Here is a 21,662-nt window from a genome sequence, read left to right as displayed (position 1 = left end):
ACTATTCATGCATAACTACTTGAATAACTAAGCGGTATAATGAATATTAAGCATGAAATGTTTGAAACCTAGTACCTTATAACTGAAAACGGCAGTACTCTGTTAGATAAATACAATAATTTCATTATTTAAGTCACATATCCTCACAATGTTTCAAATTTAATTATTTTAATAATATTTATTAGATATTACTCTATTATTCTGCAGATATTTTTAACGCGTATTAACTTATATGAAGTTTGGTTCTAAAACGTTTCCCCAATGTATGAAGCCCTAGCGGTCTATTCGATCAACCAATCCGAATGAAATTTCAGGTATTGTTAATTGAAGGTATATGCTCGAGATTACGATGATTAAAAAGAGTACAGATCTCATGGTTACGGTTGAAGCTAAAAACATTTCGAAATTTTAGAATGTCAAAATCCAGTTTTTTACCAGCGCATTGAAAAACCATGGCGTCGGAACGACTGCCGGCGTAAAACATTTGCAAAGAGAATTTCAAAGCACCAATGATAACACAGAGAGGAGGTGCATTGACGCACTTTTCATACTCGAAATACTCCAATTTGTAAATTCCAAGAACTGCGTTTTCTGGTCTGACGAAAATTCTCAGGATGTGGCACCAACGCTTTTTACACAAAGTGACTGTATTTTGATACGGCATCGCAACCACATTAGTTGTTGGCCCGTACTTCTTCGAAGACGTCATTTCTACACGTACGATAACGTGCTCCATCACAAGTTCTCGGTATACAACAATTTTCCAGAATTACGTAATTTCAAATGTGCAGCAGTGAAATGTCGTTAATGACACTGTTATAGGTATAAGATGGTGCTCCTACTACCACACGTGTTGGTCCACACGTCTACAAACCACGTGTGTTCGTCAAGTGCTGCAACAGCGGTTTAGAGACAGAGTCTAACTTTGAAGACAGGTAATCCTAATTTTGAAGATTCGTAACCACCGCAATTCCCCGATTGCGATGGATTTCTGGTTCTGGAGCTATCTGAAATCTAAGGTAGGAACATCAAAACCACGAAGTTTGCCAGAATTGAAAGTGCCTTAAAACGTGAGTTTGCCTTAAAACGTGAAGTTTTACAGATTTTTAATGCAATGTTCCATTCGTCGTAAATAATCTCCTGTCTGCAATGCGATATTGTCTGTAAAGGTACGCACATTGAAACTTTTAATTCCAAAAAAAGTTTTTCCATGTCCTTTCTTTTGTTATCATTGCGCCTTTGCAACGAGCCTACTTTACAAATGTCTTACACCGCCAGTTTTCGTCATACGTATATCGTTCTAACGCCATTTATGGTTTTTTAGTGCGTCGATTAGTTTGCACAGGAAAAATCTGGATTTTAACATTCTAAAATTTCGAAATGTTTTGACTGAAACTGTACTCACGAGAGTTGTAATCTTTTTAATCATCACAATTGCGAGCGCATATCTTCAATTAATAATACCTGAAATTCGATTTTTTGATCGAAGAGACTGCTAAGGCTATATATATATATCGGAGAAGTTATTTTATGACCCTCTTGTACTACTTACATTTCTACCGTACTCTTAATTATGCGTTCCCTAAGATTACATATATTCAACTGAATTAGATATCTTAAGGAGCTTTAGTGTATGAATTTGAATTCCAAAATTAGTTGAGAGAAATTTGGATTTTTGTTCTGGTGAAATTCGCTGATATTTGAAGGGAATATTAATTTGGCTTAAATTCCTTTTCAAGATGTAATGGAATTCCTGGCACATGTAAACTGAGTAAGTTACAACAGTTTGTAGCTATTCAAAAAATATGCAAATTAAGTAATTTTATCTTTTGTTGTAGAGCAATTGACATGATAATGAGTTTTTTAATAGTAGTTGACAGTAAAGTTGAATTTAAGTGTTTAGAGTTTCAAGATTTATGTAGTCGTTTCCTAATTATTCATCTAGAAGCCTCATATGGCTGTCAGTACTAAGATCTCATCTAATATTTTTCAGTCAGGTTTTGCTGTGGAATTAATCAATGGTTACATGAAAGAGGCTTTCCTTTTTGAATGCATAAATTACGCTCCCATTTTGAAGCACATAAAGTAAAAAATCGTACAAGGTTCTCTTCAAAGAAAAAAATGCATGTTGCCTCCAGTACATCAAATATGCTCTGTTAGTTTAATTTCAGTATTTTGAAAAGTAATTAAATACAGAAAAAGCAAGTATATAACAAAAATTTAACTCTATGCCAATCATAATAACTGCATTTCAAAATCAAATCCTTTGTCTGATTAAAATCTTTCATCGGTACTATGTTATTGTATAATAATATTACATTGTATATAATAATAGTGATATTTTTAATTAATAATTATAATATTATTAAATAACATATATAATTAAATAAATTTACAATGCTTTCAAAATATAACTACAAAATACTTAACATATATCTGGAAAAAGCAATTAAAATATATTGTAAATTCCTTAATATATATGTTAAATTATATCTGGCGGAATCCTTTAAAAATAATAAATATTTTTCATAATTTTAAAAACTGAATAAAATGTATTGAAAATTGTAGATATATAGGCATTAAGAGATGAGGTAAATACTTAACTGTGAAAACTTTGTGAAAACTTTTATTGTAAGATCTACTGTTGTTTTTGAGCGATGTAATGTAATGAAGAGTAAATTTATAAATGAAATTATGGATGAAAGTAACTTTTAGTGTAAGCGTAAATGGAATGTGAGAATAAAAAAGCTTTATTTATCATCTTCATGCTTCGAAAATGCTTTGTCACCGTCCAGATGGGAAATGGTTAGTGAATCTGACAGCCTTACCGAAGGGCCCGGGATTGATTCCCGGAGAAGGCATGAATGTAAAATGTCTGTCCCTTCAATCGGTGGTCCACTTATTAGTTGCCTCCATAATAAAGTGACCACTGCTTCGGGTCTTGGTAATGGCCAACGCCTATAATGGCTAATGCTTTCCATTACTGGAAAAAAATATAGTCATGCTTTGTTTAGAATTATCTTCAAAATAATAAGCCAAAGTAATTGTAACCATACTCAAAACATTATCACGAAACCATAGTCACAGCCATTAACGGAATTATTTAGCTTTTTCTCATCTTCTAATGGCAAACCCCAGAAACATAATTTTGCTAAATACCTCTAAACTGATATTTCTAAAGTTATATCATAGACACAAAAATCATAAATTTTTATCGCTGTTTGCTGCAGAGTTACTGTCATGCTTTATGTTCCTTCAAAACCACTAGATGTGTCCTTAAATCGAAATTTATTTATGGATTTCTCTTATATTTCCTGAATATTTTGTCAAATTATGTTTTAATTTAAGTAAAGTTCATTGATTTCAAACTGGACTAAACACATATTATATGTGTAGTTCTACTTAATATTCTAATGATTTTAAACTACGCAGTGTACCTAAATACTTTTTCTTCTTTTTTGCCTAGCTGGTCGCAAAATATTTCGAGATTTTTTACGTTGTGAGTATAGTGAGGAGAATATACTTTTTTGGCTAGCTTGCGAAGATTTAAAGCGGGAGAAGAATCCTGAGTTAATAGAAGAAAAGGCACGACTTATTTACGAAGATTACGTGTCCATACTTTCCCCAAAAGAGGTGAATTTACAATTTCCTTATTTAAACTAATATATAACTTGTACTAAACACCTTTTTTAACTAATGTTTATGAGCTGCTGCGTTCTACTTTTGTATGTTTTCATCAAACTTAGTGATGACATTCTGTCTAGTTAGTATGATGCCATACTGAAAGAAAATTTGGTATTTTACTAACCAAACAGATAAGAATTAATTATGCATTCCTTGTATTCTTTTTGAAAGAGACATTTTTTAAATTATTCATTTAATTTTAATGACATCTATTAGAACTAAAATATTGCTTATTTATTGTCATTAAATCATTTTAATTTCCCCTTCCCATCTGATTTTTACAGCTTTATCAAAGCACATTATGCCTTCTTGCATTTGTTAGCCTTCATATTCAAAAATGCAGTAAACATTTTTGGGGTGACCACCTCTATAAGAAGGTAACTTCTAAAAATGACCCAGTATTTCTAAGAACAAAAAATCAACATTAATACTAAAGTTCATTTCTCTAAAGCAAACACCTCCACTAAAGACAAAATCATCTGGAATCTAAGATAGTCATATTAGAGAGAATTACAGTTTTTCTTTCGTACATATTCCCCTATAATGAAAATCAAAACAGGCCATTGATTTAAAAACGGTCTCGTGTGAGGCAACAAATCAGTGCTGTGCTGAGATACAACACGTGACGCGTCAATCTCGTATGAAAAAAGACATAAAATTAAAATATAATAAATTAAGTACAGTGGTTAAAAGGAGCAAATTTAAAATAATAAATGTGTGATAAAAGTCTCTTGTGATAAAATTTCTCGACACCAGCTGTACAACATATTACGCTACCTATAACACAATTTATTATGAGAGTAAAATGAAAATTTTCTAGAAGAATAAGTTATATTTATCACTGTGTTCATCAGAATCCACATGGAAAAAAATTAGCGATAATTGCTTCATCCGTGGGCAATTTTAAGGTCCAAAATGTTATTTCAATCTTTTATAAGTTACAGAAGAGTAAATACTTTACCTCATGCAATTTAAATTTATATCCAAATGATATGAATAAAAATAACATGATAAAAATTCTTTCCTTTGCTAAAATATTTGCTAAAACTGCTTTGTAGAAAGGAAACAGTAACAGAACCGTAAGTAGTGTGAAACAGAGAGTTCAGCAGCAGGAGGCGGTGTTTGGTGCAAATTCAGAGGCGGTGCAAGCGGAGACGCGAACCGCGCGGTTTTCGTCCGCCATTTTGGAACACGTGGTCTTTCATCCTCCATCTTGAATGACTCCCGCCATGCTTCAGTCGCCGCCATGTTGGATTATTTTTTAATCTAATTTTCTTTCTAATTACTTATTAAATTAATTTTGAATCATCTTCGAGTAGCCGCCATTTTGAATCACGTGGTTTGATTTTTTGCTGGAGAACGCAGATTCAAAAACTACCAGCCACGCCCGAACCCACAATGTCGGGATCTGCAGCCACGCGCTTTAACCACTGAGCCACGGTTTGCTTAGCGGCGAGGTATAAAAATGGGTACTTGTAAAAAAAAAAAAAAAATGACAAAGCGTTCAACATGTTTATGGATAGAAAGGGGTTCTTTTAGACGAACAGTATTAATACGGAAGATAATATATATTTCCATCTTTATTTTCGAACATGGCATTCTTTCAGAAAAAATTTTTAAAAAAATAAAAAGACGCAGATAAATATTTCTTCGACCATTTGATATGTTTCACATCTCTTTTATTTATTTTTTTCTCTTTCTATGTGTTAATTTATTTTTGTTCATTTGGAGTTTTAATTTTTCTTAATGAATATTTTTTAAATTAGAAAATTAATTATTTTTTTCCAATACATTTTTTCTAAGCGGGTGATTTCATTTCTAATGGGAAGAATTTTTCAAAATCATTTTATTATTTGCAGCGAATGAGTTAAAAACGGTATTTTTTAAAACATTATTGGATTTTCTTAAATACATGTTGCTGCTGGCGCCATCTAGTGTACATAACATCTACTAAAGTTAACAGGATGTTTTAAAAAAAATGAAGAAGTAATATATATTTTCTTTCCACGTAGAATCGAATCCGCTGTCCCAGCAAAAATGAATAAAAAGGAATTGAGGGGCACCGCATCCAGTACTTTAGGCGATACCCCACAATTCCTTGGTTGAAATGGTTCATAATTATGTATATAAGGTTTGAAACGCCATCTTGGTTTGAACGCCCTCTTGGTCGCCATCTTACTCTGAATCCGCCATTTTGAAAGATTTGCTTTGGGGGAGGATGACATCAACCATATCATGTTTGTGCTTTAAAGTACTCTAATTTTAAACTTGTTCATTATTTTTTCCTACCATATACCTAACTTGTTTGAAACGCCATCTTGGTCGTTATCTTACTCTGAATCCGCCATTTTGAAAGATTTGCTTTCGGGGAGGATGACATCACCCATATCATGTTTGTGCTTTAAAGTACTCTAATTTAAACTTGTTCATTATATTTTCCTACCATATACCTAAACTTTACTTAACTTTAGATGTAAATTTTAACTTCTTTTCTACTTTTTAATGTTTTTAGTTTCCAACATACTCTGAATTTTTAACTAATTTGCTAGATTTTCACACTATGTACATGACTTTCATTTACTTTTTAACTACTTTCTTACGTTTTAACCTTCGTAATTTCAAACATATCCTTAATTTTAGCTTAATTCCTCTATTTTCTTACCATATAACGTTTTTAATTCGGTATTTTTTGCTAATTCACTGCATTCATACCATCATTTTTACACTTTAAATGCCCCGACTATGCAAATTTTAAATTTATCACTTTTTTTCTGCACCAAGTACGAGTATTTCTGCCTTCATGGGCAACGTTCAAGTGAAATTACCGATTATTTACGTTACATGCACAAAAGAAATTCCTAAGATAAACATTTTCAGTATCAAATGAGAGATGAATGACTATAGATTTTATCCATTGGTTATCATTTCAGCTCTTGAAATTATGTTTAATCGATATACTTTTATTTCTAGTGCATAATGTTAACACATTTCTTCGAACCTAGTTCAATTCCAACTCAATTTCCCTAGACAATTGCATACATAGTCTATTTTTCTAATTTCTTATACTAGGATTTTCTTTCGTGAGTGTCAGTTTTCATTAATTTATTTACCAATTTATTCTCTTATGAATGAAATCTTGTGAAACACTACCATACCTTTACAAAACATATATCATTACCAATATACTTATATTTACAGAACGAATCTAAGAAAGAAACAGTAAGAGACATTTTACCAAAATCTCCGCTATATTTTCGAATATTTTAACTTTCATCCATCTCGAATACAGAAATTTATTCATAAATACTCATTACATCAATTAAATATTCCTTACTAATAGCCATTTAATGAGGAATAACCCCTTTAGAATATACAATTACATCCAAATAAGTGTTCCATTTTCCTATAATTTTACATAAAAATTTACATTACAGAAACTTCCTATGTATGTAATTTAATTAATGCTGTTAAATATTACCTTTTTCTAAGGCGAAAACTCCAAAGATCATTCAACTTTCCAACTCCAAAGACTATTCAAATCATTCATCTTCGCCTGCAGTATTTCCCGCAGTACCGAATATCTATCTTAGAACTATTTTCTTAAGAACTAAATACGAAAGAAACATTGTCCACTGTAGAATATTTACTGTTTTATGCAAAATGAAGATAGAACCTTTACCTAATTTAAGTTCTTTTACCCAGAATTCCAACAAATTTTAGAAAATGTGCTATAGAAAGCAACTTATTTACCTAAACATGAGTCTTAACAGATTTTTATCGGCTTCAGATTTACTATCAGTGCGAAAAACATAAAGTTAACTTCATCTAGCCTTGTCAGTATATACAAAAAAGTCATGAATCATTTTGCAGTACAATTAACATTTTAATACTCATTAACAAATTTTAATTAACTTTCAATTAAGATTTTAAAAAGAAAAGTATATTTATGCGACATATTATCAAATTATTCCCAAGCATTATTAAGATAAATGCAACTAAATATCCACGTACACACTACGAAAATCCCATTCATTAGGAACAGTAAAACTTTTCCAATACTAAAATGAAATGTAAAATCTTGCAATGCATTAGTATAAAACCTGAGTAACATATCATTTTCTATAAGCAGTAAACGATAAAAAAAGAGTATTCTTATGAAGCCTTAAGCAGTAAGAGTAATGTAAAGAGATATTCATTTAAAACATAATATGAAACAGTTGACAGCTAAATAAAGATACATTTCAATATAAATAAAACATTTTTTTATTAAAATACATACTTACTAAAACAATTTTTTCTCACAAATAGTTACTAAAACAATTTTTTCTCACAAATTTTCTATTCTATCACGTAAAGTTGAGAATGAAATATTCTTTAAAACGTCATCACCGTCATAAATACAACAACAATTGTTTACATAAAGCTTTTGAGCAAGTCTTTTAAAGTTCATTGACAATATAGCTTTCTCAATATTATTCATAGCTTTTTCCCGAGTCGTCTGTATTATACAGGGGTGGCGACGCTGACTTGGATGATCGACAGCACATCCCTCACAGATAAATACCTCGTTGAGACTGGTTAAGTACTCCTCGTAAATAATATTGTTAAGTTTCTGCATGCATTGCTCGCTAGTTAAATGTTCCAGCTGCTGGCATTTTGATCGCCGTTTTCTTATCTCATGCGGTAACACATTTTGAAATAGAGCAGTTCGGATAAGTCTGTGTTATTTCACCGTATAAATCTAAAAGTTTATCTGTCTGATATGACTGTAATTCAAAACAATCTGCTACGAGACGGAAACCACCGCAGGAATTTCTAAAAATTTGTTGAAGAACACATTGCGAGTTTGTACAAAATACCGGCAACTGATTATTGGCTATGAAAGATGCTTCTGAATATTTGAAATTAAAGTTTGGTAATTTGTTCATGAAATCATACCAAGTCGCAGGAGTCATACTCACACTCTCAAGAGAAGATCCCCAGTTGAAATTATTCGTTTCTGCAAAGTTTTGTATAAGAATTCGAACATTATTATTTCTACTTACAACGATAGAAAGACGAGACATCCGTTCTAATGACCAATAATTGATCACTTCATCATGATTTCGTGATGACTGGTAATGACGACTCAGCCAGTCGTCCTGGGGTATGTCAAGCACCTCATCTTCTAAACATGGTTTCCCTTACGCGGAAAAGTTCTTTTATTCATGCACGGTATAGGGATTGTGTTGTCATAATAACCAAAGTCCATTTCATCAGAAGAACGCTTCATTTGCGGAGATATAATTTTTCTAAACGTCAAACTTATTCGAATAGTCTTCACTTCGGGATGGGATGGGATACCGTGTTTCCAGACTACATTTGTGGGCGGGTTTCATCACTAAAAGCGATCCATGTTCCAGACTCAGAATGTGAGTCATATAATTCTATCTTGTAAAATGCATCACTCGCGTCGCATCGTAACTCAGCGTGGGAATGCAGTAGGAAGAATCCAGGGAGCTTTCATCGTCTCTGTGCGCGGATATCTTGGCATCTCCGTCAGGGTATTTGTTGAGCAGAACGTAATTATATTTTTCGTGGGTGAGGGCTTCCACTTCACTTTTAATTTGGTACAGCATGGGAGTCCAGGCCTGGGCGACGATCGATGTGCCCGAAAAACTGTAAGTGAGTCCATCTTCATCCCCGAAAGCGCAACAAAGTCGAGCTGGAATATATTGGTGGCCGTAAATATTCAGTTTCACAGGTTGGAAAGGATACATACAGAGTTCCTCAAAAATAGAATTTGCCTTTTCTTTACTATGAAAATCTTTTAAATAGGATAGTATTGACTGATCATCAAATATTTCGGTCATCGTGAGAATTGTAAGAGTTAAGAATGACTGCTTTGAAGTACAATTCGTCAATATTTGCAATGAAATGAGAAATCTACTGCGATCGAATATTTCTAAACTTATTTATATAATCATTTACTGATAAATAAGAATCATTTGATACATTCTTTTAATCGGTAATCACCTTATTTATTCCGATAACATCATGTTTTCCAGAACGATGTCGATATATCGAACCTTGTCATGATGAATCATCTAAGGATAAACAGATAGGGTAGCCCGTATCACCATAAGTTGGTAAACCGTCGATTAGGGAAGTGGAGTTTCTTAAAATGGGATGTGTGCGCATCCCATTTCAACAGGTCCTCACTTCCCTAATCCACGGTTTACCAACTTATGGTGATACGGGCTACCCTATCTGTTTATCCTTAAATGATTCATCATGACAAGGTTCGATATATCCACATCGTTCTGGAAAATATGATGTTATCGGAATAAATAAGGTGATTACCGATTAAAAGAATGTATCAAATGATTCTTATTTATCAGTAAATGATTATATAAATAAGTTTAGAAATATTCGATCGCAGTAGATTTCTCATTTCATTGCAAATATTGACGAATTGTACTTCAAAGCAGTCATTCTTAACTCTTACAATTCTCACGATGACCGAAATATTTGATGATCAGTTAATACTATCCTATTTAAAAGATTTTCATAGTAAAGAAAGGGCAAATTCTATTTTTGAGGAACTCTGTATGTATCCTTTCCAACCTGTGAAACTGAATATTTACGGCCACCAATATATTCCAGCTCGACTTTGTTGCGCTTACAGGGATGAAGATGGACTCACCTACAGTTTTTCGGGCACATCGATCCTCGCCCAGGCCTGGACTCCCATGCTGTACCAAATTAAAAGTGAAGTGGAAGCCCTCACCCACGAAAAATATAATTACGTTCTGCTCAACAAATACCCTGACGGAGATGCCAAGATATCCGCGCACAGAGACGATGAAAGCTGCCTGGATCCTTCCTACTGCATTCCCACGCTGAGTTACGATGCGACGCGAGTGATGCATCTTACAAGATAGAATTATATGACTCACATTCTGAGTCTGGAACATGGATCGCTTTTAGTGATGAAACCCGCCCACAAATGTAGTCTGGAAACAGGTATCCCATCCCATCCCGAAGTGAAGACTATTCGAAAAAGTTTGACGTTTAGAAAAATTATATCTCCGCAAATGAAGCGTTCTTCTGATGAAATGGACTTTGGTTATTATGACAACACAATCCCTATACCGTGCATGAATAAAAGAACTTTTCCGCGTAAGGGAAACCATGTTTAGAAGATGAGGTGCTTGACATACCCCAGGACGACTGGCTGAGTCGTCATTACCAGTCATCACAAATTCATGATGAAGTGATCAATTATTGGTCATTAGAACGGATGTCTCGTCTTTCCATCGTTGTAAGTAGAAATAATAATGTTCGAATTCTTATACAAAACTTTGCAGAAACGAATAATTTCAACTGGGGATCTTCTCTTGAGGGTGTGAGTATGACTCCTGCGACTTGGTATGATTTCATGAACAAATTACCAAACTTTAATTTCAAATATTCAGAAGCATCTTTCATAGCCAATAATCAGTTAACGGTATTTTGTACAAACTCGCAATGTGTTCTTCAACAAATTTTTAAAAATTCCTGCGGTGGTTTCCGTCTTGTAGCAGATTGTTTTGAATTACAGTCATATCAGACAGATAAACTTTTAGATTTATACGGTGAAATAACACAGACTTATCCAAACTGCTCTATTTCAAAATGTGTTACCGCATGAGATAAGAAAACGGCGATCAAAATGCCAGCAGCTGGAACATTTAACTAGCGAGCAATGCATGCAGAAACTTAACAATATTATTTACGAGGAGTACTTAACGAGTCTCAACGAGGTATTTATCTGTGAGGGATGTGCTGTCGATCATCCAAGTCAGCGTCGCCACCGCTGTATAATGCAGACGACTCGGGAAAAAGCTATGAATAATATTGACAAAGCTATATTGTCAATGAACTTTAAAAGACTTGCTCAAAAGCTTTATGTAAACAATTGTTGTTGTATTTAACAATTGTTGTTGTATTTATGACGGTGATGACGTTTTAAAGAATATTTCATTGTCAACTTTACGTGATAGAATAGAAAATTTGTGAGAAAAAATTGTTTTAGTAAGTATTTGTGAGAAAGAATTGTTTTAGTAAGTATGTATTTTAATAAAAAAATGTTTTATTTATATTGAAATGTATCTTTATTTAGCTGTCAACTGTTTCATATTATGTTTTAAATGAATATCTCTTTACATTACTCTTACTGCTTAAGGCTTCATAAGAATACTCTTTTTTTATCGTTTACTGCTTATAGGAAATGATATGTTACTCAGGTTTTATACTAATGCATTGCAAGATTTTACATTTCATTTTAGTATTGGTAAAATTTTACTGTTCCTAATGAATGGGATTTGCGTAGTGTGTACGTGGATATTTAATTGCATTTATCTTAATAATGCTTGGGAATAATTTGATAATATGTCGCATAAATATACTTTTAAAATCTTAAAATAAACATTTAAAAACTTAAAACTTAACTTTAAAAACTTAAAATCTTAATTGAAAGTTAATTAAAATTTGTTAATGAGTATTAAAATGTTAACTGTACTGCAAAATGATTCATGACATTTTTGTATATACTGACAAGGCTAGATGAAGTTAACTTTATGTTTTTCCCACTGATAGTAAATCTGAAGCCGATAAAAATCTGTTAAGACTCATGTTTAGGTAAATAAGTTGCTTTCTATAGCACATTTTCTAAAATTTGTTGGAATTCTGGGTAAAAGAACTTAAATTAGGTAAAGGTTCTATTTTCATTTTGCATAAAACAGTAAATATTCTACAGTGGACAATGTTTCTTTCGTATTTAGTTCTTTAAGAAAATAGTTCTAAGATAGATATTCGGTACTGCGGGAAATACTGCAGGCGAAGATGAATGATTTGAATAGTCTTTGGAGTTGGAAAGTTGAATGATCTTTGGAGTTTTCGCCTTAGAAAAAGGTAATATTTAACAGCATTAATTAAATTACATACATAGGAAGTTCCTGTAATGTAAATTTTTATGTAAAATTATAGGAAAATGGAACACTTATTTGGATGTAATTGTATATTCTAAAGGGGTTATTCCTCATTAAATGGCTATTAGTAAGGAATATTTAATTGATGTAATGAGTATTTATGAATAAATTTCTGTATTCGAGATGGATGAAAGTTAAAATATTCGAAAATATAGCGGAGATTTTGGTAAAATGTCTCTTACTGTTTCTTTCTTTGATTCGTTCTGTAAATATAAGTATATTGGTAATGATATATGTTGTGTAAAGGTATGGCAGTGTTTCACAAGATTTCATTCATAAGAGAATAAATTGGTAAATAAATTAATGAAAACTGACACTCACGAAAGAAAATCCTAGTATAAGAAATTAGAAAAATAGACTATGTATGCAATTGTCTAGGGAAATTGAGTTGGAATTGAACTAGGTTCGAAGAAATGTGTTAACATTATGCACTAGAAATAAAAGTATATCGATTAAACATAATTTCAAGAGCTGAAATGATAACCAATGGATAAAATCTATAGTCATTCATCTCTCATTTGATACTGAAAATGTTTATCTTAGGAATTTCTTTTGTGCATGTAACGTAAATAATCGGTAATTTCACTTGAACGTTGCCCATGAAGGCAGAAATACTCGTACTTGGTGCAGAAAAAAAGTGATAAATTTAAAATTTGCATAGTCGGGGCATTTAAAGTGTAAAAATGATGGTATGAATGCAGTGAATTAGCAAAAAATACCGAATTAAAAACGTTATATGGTAAGAAAATAGAGGAATTAAGCTAAAATTAAGGATATGTTTGAAATTACGAAGGTTAAAACGTAAGAAAGTAGTTAAAAAGTAAATGAAAGTCATGTACATTGTAATATTCCGCGCTTCCAACCTGCACGCCACAATAGTGGTGACTACTATGAACTGGAAAGTATACAAAGTCTTGAGAAGTGTTTAAATCCCTTTTTATTCAACTTTAGAAATTACAGATGCGTGGTCTTGACGCTCACAAACTACGCCGAGCCGGCGGTAAAATAAAAATAAGAAACTAAAAAAAAGAATAATAAGTGACTAACTACGAGGCTCTCTAAGCGTAACTAACCTAACCGCGTTCTAAGATACCGCTGACAATTCAGCAAACTTCTGAATATTACGTTGAAAGATTTAACTATCTACTGAGGCAAGCACACAGGCCGAAACGCGTGGTTCTTCAATTTCTAACTAGCTACCTCCACGCTCGTGAAGCAATAAAGCACACTTTCGAACTCGTTTCCCTTCTATTTAACTCAGATTACTTCCACTGACAATTTGAATCCTTGCGCGTTCTACTAAAATTTACATACTCTGGCATTGGCAATTCCAGGGGAAAGTAAGGCTTGACAGGAAAGATAGTTTAAACTTAAAATAAATGTTATTTAAAATAAATATAAACCCTACAACATAGTGTGAAAATCTAACAAATTAGTTAAAAATTCAGAGTATGTTGGAAACTAAAAACATTAAAAAGTAGAAAAGAAGTTAAAATTTACATCTAAAGTTAAGTAAAATTTAGGTATATGGTAGGAAAATATAATGAACAAGTTTAAAATTAGAGTACTTTAAAACAAATAAAATATAAACATGATATGGGTGATGTCATCCTCCCCCAAAGCAAATCTTTCAAAATGGCGGATTCAGAGTAAGATGGCGACCAAGATGGCGTTCAAACCAAGATGGCGTTTCAAACCTTATATACATAATTAAGAACCATTTCAACCAAGGAATTGTGGGGTATCGCCTAAAGTACTGGATGCGGTGCCCCTCAATTCCTTTTTATTCATTTTTGCTGGGACAGCGGGTTCGATTCTACGTGGAAAGGAAATATATATTACTTCTTCATTTTTTAAACCATCCTGTTAACTTTAGTAGATGTTATGTACACTAGATGGCGCCAGCAGCAACATGTATTTAAGAAAATCCAATAATGTTTTAAAAAATACCGTTTTTAACTCATTCGCTGCAAATAATAAAATGACTTTGAAAAATTCTTCCCATTAGAAATGAAATCACCCGCTTAGAAAAAATGTATTGGAAAAAAATAATTAATTTTCTAATTTAAAAAATATTCATTAAGAAAAATTAAAACTCCAAATGAACAAAAATATATTAACACATAGAAAAAGAAAAAAAAATAAATAAAAGGGATTTGAAACATATCAAATGGTCGAAGAAATATTTATCTTCGTCTTTTTATTTATTTTTTTTTTTTAATTTTTTCCGAAAGAATGCCATGTTCGAAAATAAAGATGGAAATATATATTATCTTCCGTATTAATACTGTTCGTCTAAAAGAACCCCTTTCTATCCATAAACATGTTGAACGCTTTGTCATTTTTTTTTTTTACAAGTACCCATTTTTATACCTCGCCGCCAAGCAAACCGTGGCTCAGTGGTTAAAGCGCGTGGCTGCAGATCCCGACATTGTGGGTTCGGGCGTGGCTGGTAGTTTTTGAATCTGCGTTCTCCAGCAAAAAATAAAACCACGTGATTCAAAATGGCGGCTACTCGAAGGTGATTCAAAATTAATTTAATAAGTAATTAGAAAGAAAATTAGATTAAAAAATAATCCAACATGGCGGCGACTGAAGCATGGCGGGAGCCATTCAAGATGGAGGATGAAAGACCACGTGTTCCAAAATGGCGGACGAAAAGCACGCGGTTCGCGCCTCCGCTTGCACCGCCTCTGAATTTGCACCGCGCACGGCCTCCTGTTGCTGAACTCTCCGTTTCACACTACTACCGTATCAAATTCTCCCACCACTTCCCCTCTAAAAACCAGTATGGGATCACAACCATTAAATGCTTTCAAATTTCTACTGTACTTTTCAAGTACATATTAATTTATCTATTACTACTTTTTATTAGCAGTTTTATACACATTAAAGGAGAATTTAATAAAAAAAATATTTAATATTTATTTTCATCTACTTTCCGACATGCAGTTATGATATTTTTTCACTGAAATGTTTCTTGCACTAATTGATCATAATAATGAAAAGTCCTATAACCTACAGTTGGAAAGAAAATGTAAAATAAATAATGATTTTATACATTAAAAACATCAAAACTACCAAAACGTTCATAATTTACTTATTGTAATACGTTTACCTAAGTATAAAATGCTGAGCATGCATGCGCGATTTAGATTTACGTATTGCATTTATTACATTTATTACGTATTGCATTTATTACATACAAATTGCCAATATTTTGCAATAAACTTATCTTATCGGCAATGCCAAGTTCTGAACTGGTCATTTTAGCACCCTTTAAGATCAAGTAAACAAACAAAAATGTGCATGTGTTTAAAATAAAATTTATGTTTCTAGTGCTAGATTTGCTTATTCTTATTCCGAGGGGGAAGGAATTGTCAAAAGACTATGCGTCTAGTACCCATAGATTTTACAGGAAATCCAAGAAAAAAATATGTATATATATTAATGTGTGTGTGTGGAGATACTTAGCTTAACTTGACGACTGAAAACTTACTTCTTAAACAGTGGAAACTTCATTGATCTAGGGAAGAATAGATACATTAGTCCAAATGACATTTTATTTTGAACATTTAACGAAAATTATCAACGGTTTTTACAAATTATGAAAATTGGATGATAGGAACATGAATATTTGCAGGTGACAGGTGAATGCAGAGCCCAGATACCCGGACGGCTATATGATAAATAGAGTGTCGTCCGAAAATGAATATTTGCAGGAAATTTGTAATTCTTTCATATTTACATATATTACTTTGCGTCTTATACCTCTTTTTGTCATGACGGCATCATCTGCATTTTTTTCGCATAAGCAGTTCTATAAAGCAGCGTGCAGCGCCATCTGTTGGTCGTGAAAGATGACATCTCACATATGCTCTTCCATCTTAATGGTATGCATCCTCGCGTACTGGGAAAAAGGTCATCATCGTCTGGGGATCTGTAAAATAAAAATTTGATGTGTACACCACATGACTTCCTTGTACGGAATATTAAATTATACACATTTTTTCTCGCATTTCGTTTAAACTTATTGGATTGAATTAAACCTACTTCGCCGACAGCGCATAAACACAGCAGAATAAATGCATTCTTTAAAATTCACTCTATTTGTTTACCATATCGACACTCTGGCGCTAGGTTCACTTAACAGTATTATATTTCGTTCATATTATAACTCAGAATGCACAAAATTTATAACATTTAGAGAATTATCTAATCGTTGCCACATGTTCTATTCAAATACAATAATAAAGCTAGAACGATGTATAATAGAAATTAAGCAAAGAACAACAACAACCAAAAAAAAAAAAAAAAAAACCGTTTTTCAGAGAACGATCCAGTATTTCTCATTCAATTAATTCAGTTCTCACTTCGCGACCAGGCAAAAATACATTAAAACTCAAGATGTCTGTATTCAAAATTACGAAGTAAATCTTAAACACTTATTTCCTCGAAAAAATTCCAGAAAGGATTAAGCATGATTTAATTCGCAATAATAAATGGAGGCGTTATCTTTGTGTTGCGAAGCTTAGTCTCTCTAGATTAGCAACAAATCTACTATTTTGCTGTTTCAAATGTAAACAAGCAATGGCCGCCATCAAAAAAAATTATTAGGCTTAGCGGCACTTAAACAACTTTAAAATTGTTGATAATGCTAAAAATATTGCATGCAGATTTACTAAAGGCATAAAAACCTTAACCGGAAGATAAGAACAACATAATTCAATCATTTTTAAAGCAAAAAATGTGCAATTTACAAACATATAAGAGTAAAGAAACTGAGATCACTGAGCCGGGTAACAGAGTGGATATATATATATATATTTATATACGTTTGGCGCAGCCGATTGCAACCAAAATATGAGGTGCACATCTGCATGTTATAGTACTCCTATATACAAAATTTCAACGTTCTGAGGCTACTCGTTTTTGAGTTATGCGAGATACGTACGTACATACGTTCATACAGACGCCACGAAAAATTCTCTTCAGAATTCATTTTAAAGCAGTTTTATAATTTTTTTGGAGGAAAGGAGTCTTTTATTCTGCCCTTACGTACAGATGTCATGCAAATACATCGTTAAATTCCATTCGAAAGCGGTCAAAATGGATATTTTCTTTGTAATATGCTGCCTGAAACTTTTCGCGATTACAATACTTCCTTTTTACTTCGTACAAGGAAGTAAAAAACAGAGGGAAAGAGACAATTTTAAGTTTCAACTGAGGTAAAAGTGAAAGTCAGCTTCGTAGAGTCTCTTCTTCAGCGTTATCTAAATAAGTCCGCCTGAATTCATCTTCATAAACATCGTACGGGTATGTCTTCTGAAATATCGTCTGTATACGTCTAAATGCGTCTTCTTAAATATTGTCCTGATATGTCTTCTAAATGCATCTTCTTAAATATCATGTGGATACGTTTTCTAAAAGAGTCTTCTTAGATATCGTCTGAATGCATTTTCTACATGCGTCTTCCAAAACCTCGTCATCTTTAAACAGTTTTCTTTAATGCATTTCCTCCGTAGACATGTTATTTATTCTTCTTAAAATGGTTCGACTAACAGCGGCTGAGCAGTAATGTCGCTGAACATTGGCAGTTCGGTCCGAAGTTCGATTCCTAGTTAGCGGGCTGGCTGCATGGGCTTTGCGTGTTTTTTCCCATGTGTAACGTGTATACGAGTCGGTTTCTCTTAGAAAGTCATCCACGAAGGCATCACTTTCGAATTAGATAAAATTTCCTGTGCTTTGTCGTATTGAATTAAATTAAAGCAAAGATCTTAAAATGGTCCACGTCTTTTTAAAACAATAGAGACTATTCCTTTAAAGTAGGCTATTGGTCAGATCAGGAAAAATTTGTCAAGTCGGAAAAAAGTCTAAATCAGAAATTATTAAAATCAATGTTGTACTATCAAAGATCGTCTGACCAGGATTTCAGGTATTCAACACAGGTATTAGTTTCAAAGGTCTTTCGGTAAATCCAACTTTTATCCATGTTTTATGTGTCGTTAAGTTTGACTCTGATGATTTTGTTGGCATTTGGATCAGGTATTCCATTAATTACATAATCAAGAATGGATGAATCATCAAAAGAACTAAGACTGGCTAATTCTCGCGTAAAAATTAAATACTCATAAATGGATTCACCAGGTTTTAAATGTCGTTTTTATAACAAATTCTGAAGTTGCGTACTACTTATTTTAGAACCAAATTCAGATAAAAGTTTTTTTTTAACTGGTACCATGACATCATACCTTTCAAAGACCGAATAAATACTTTAGCAGAACCAGTAAGCAATTTTTAGTAAACATAATCTTTTTAATTCAGATAACCGAAATAATTTAAAAGACTCTTCCAGATCGCAAATGAATGATTCGACCGGATATGTAACCGTTCCATTAAATTCTGAAACATTTTCAAAAATGTCAAGAAAATATAATAAAATATTACTAGGTATTATTACGTTTGGATCTACTGAATTATTAACTGGAGATGATTCTGGCTTAACAGAATATCATCATCAGAATCGTGAATACTTTCGTTTTCAGATAACTCATCATCGTCATCAGTTTCGGATTGTAAAAGTTTAAAATTACAAAGAGTGTTCAATATTAAATCACAATTCTTATCTGAATTTCACTTCTTATTAAGATGTAACACAAAGAAATGAAATCGCTTGTAGTGAAAGTCTGACTTAATTTTTGTTTCGTTTCTGCGACATTAAAACCAAACGGAAAACCAGCAAATTTACGCAATCTGGATCTATTTTTCTTACCACCTAAGGTTCCAAATATTCTGATGCGAAACTTTAACAGATGTTTTGCGACCAGCTCTTAAAGAATCAGCAATTCTAACTCCTTTGTCATGGCGGCCTTGTCTGCAGATTTTTTTCACAAAAGCAGTTCTATCAGACAGCGTTAAGCGCAATCTGTCAGTCGTAAAAGATGACATCCCACATAGTATATATATATATAGAGAGAGAGAGTGAGAGGGTGATTCAGAGCAATTGTTCTAAAATCTACGTGTATGTCAGAAATACTTTTATAACAAGCAAGAATCATATAGTAACATTTGATCGCAAACGCAATCCCCATGCGCTACATGCTCACAAAGCCAGAGACTAAAAGATGCAGGACAGATCACAAATAACGATAGTTAACGAAGTTACAGCCTGCAGCTGTAATACACGCCTCGCAACGACGACGCAGCTGTCGACGAACATTCGCAGGAACGCTTGATGTATCGACAATAACGCTACTTGCAGCAACGATTTGTGCTACCAAATCCATTTCCGATTCCACAGGAGTTTTCATTCAACTCCAAAGAAACAAATAAGAGGGGATGAGATCTGGCGAACGAGGTGACAACAGGATGAGTTCAGCTCAGCCAATGCATCGTACCGGAAATATAACGTCCAGATAGTGGCCGGCATTGCGGGAGAAATGCTTTGGAGCTCTGTCATATTGAAACCACATCCGGTGCTGCACATGGGAAACCACACCCGGTGCAGCAATTCCGGTGCTGCCGGTATTGCTGAGCGACATGAGTGGTATGTTGCTCAGCAATTCCGGCAGGACTTGAGCTAGAAAGGTGTGATATGTCTCTCCATCTAATATCAATGGAAACAATGAGGACCCGATCATTCTATCGTCGCCGATCATTCTATCCCTCATTCACCGATTATTCTATCGATCACCCGACCATTCTATCACCCAATCATTCTATCCCAATCTATCGTCGCTGCAGCGAGCAGCATAGGTTCATGTGGCTGTTGTATTTTTATGTGCCTACGCATGCACACTGGGCACACTGCAGATGCCTTCTAGTGTAAAGATTGCTTAGTAAAAATAACGTCAGCTACAAAGTTGGGGACCGTTGCAGTCTGCTGTAAAGACCAATGTGGAAAGTCCACACGCTGCTGATGATCACCCGCGAACAGAACCTGCACACGTTACACGTGGTACAGATACAATTCGTTCTCATGTAAGATACGCCAAACGCTGGATTGAGAAGTACATAAATGTATTCCAATACTTCAAGTACTCGTCCTTGGGTCATTTTCGATGTCTTACAGCATGGATTCTACCAGGTTGTGTGTCCGAGATGTTCTGTCAATACCAGTATCATTCATTCTTGTTTCGAAACTTCCGATTTCGCTCAACTGATTATGCACACGTCCGAACATGGTATAAGCAGGAGTACATCTGTCAGGGAACCGGTGTGGTACAGTTCCCTAGCGGCTGTTCCACTACAATTAGCTGCCCCGTAAACGAGGCGCATATTCGCCATTTCTCTATTCATATAGCGATTCAATCCTTCCTTACGCTCATAGACCCAAAATACGCTTTTCGTTTCTTATCCTGGCCAGCTTTCCTAGCGGCCTCTAGCGATATCTTGGGAGTCTGGGTTACTCATGTCACTATATATTCTTTTAATGATTCTTGCTTATTATCATATTCCTGATCTATATGTAGATTTTTGAATAGCTCTGAATCCCTTGTATATTCCTGTGCATATATCCCGTACGTACAGGATATTCACTTAAAAGGTGGACCCTTCTTAGAATCAATAAAACAGTAAGTGAACATCTGTATGAGACAGCCTACAGAAATGATGACCTTATAATTCAATGCACTTGTCACCACGTTTCATTATATTCTTAGCAATTTTATAAAGCCTTTCCCTTATCTGTGTTCTGGATGGTAGCAGTGACGCTCAATTTTGCAGCTTTTTTAGTGTGTGTATGTATTGTTTATAAACACAGTTTTACGAAGCGTCCCCACAAAACGTTATCTAGATCGGGACAATATGTTTCTTCTGTCTCGGGGTGGGAGGACTTCCTCCACCGTTTTTGTGGTAAAATCCAGTGAGATTCGTTATCCTGCAATAAAGCAACGAGCTTCTAGAATGTGTTTGATGTGACGTCTATGATTGTTTCAAAGAATAGATTCGTCGTCTTGACATGGCACA

The 21,662-nt window shown here is 33.6% G+C and overlaps 1 protein-coding gene across 1 annotated transcript in view; it reads left to right on the top strand.

Moving 5' to 3' along the window:
• LOC118194170 (uncharacterized) overlaps positions 1 to 21,662 on the top strand; it is a 195,772-nt gene that overhangs the window by 150,163 nt on the left and 23,947 nt on the right. The window contains exon 5 of the mRNA XM_085823453.1: positions 3,467 to 3,633. Within this exon, the coding sequence (XP_085679579.1) occupies positions 3,467 to 3,633 (167 nt within the window). The remainder of the gene's footprint in view (positions 1 to 3,466; positions 3,634 to 21,662) is intronic.

Source organism: Stegodyphus dumicola, chromosome 1 (assembly GCF_044657685.1).
Source record: "Stegodyphus dumicola isolate Sdum_Otavi_A_Nest chromosome 1, ASM4465768v1".
In the NCBI taxonomy this organism is placed as follows: Eukaryota; Metazoa; Arthropoda; class Arachnida; order Araneae; family Eresidae; genus Stegodyphus; species Stegodyphus dumicola.
The sequence above is the reverse complement of the archived record's forward strand: the minus strand, read 5'-3'. Positions and strand labels throughout refer to the sequence as shown.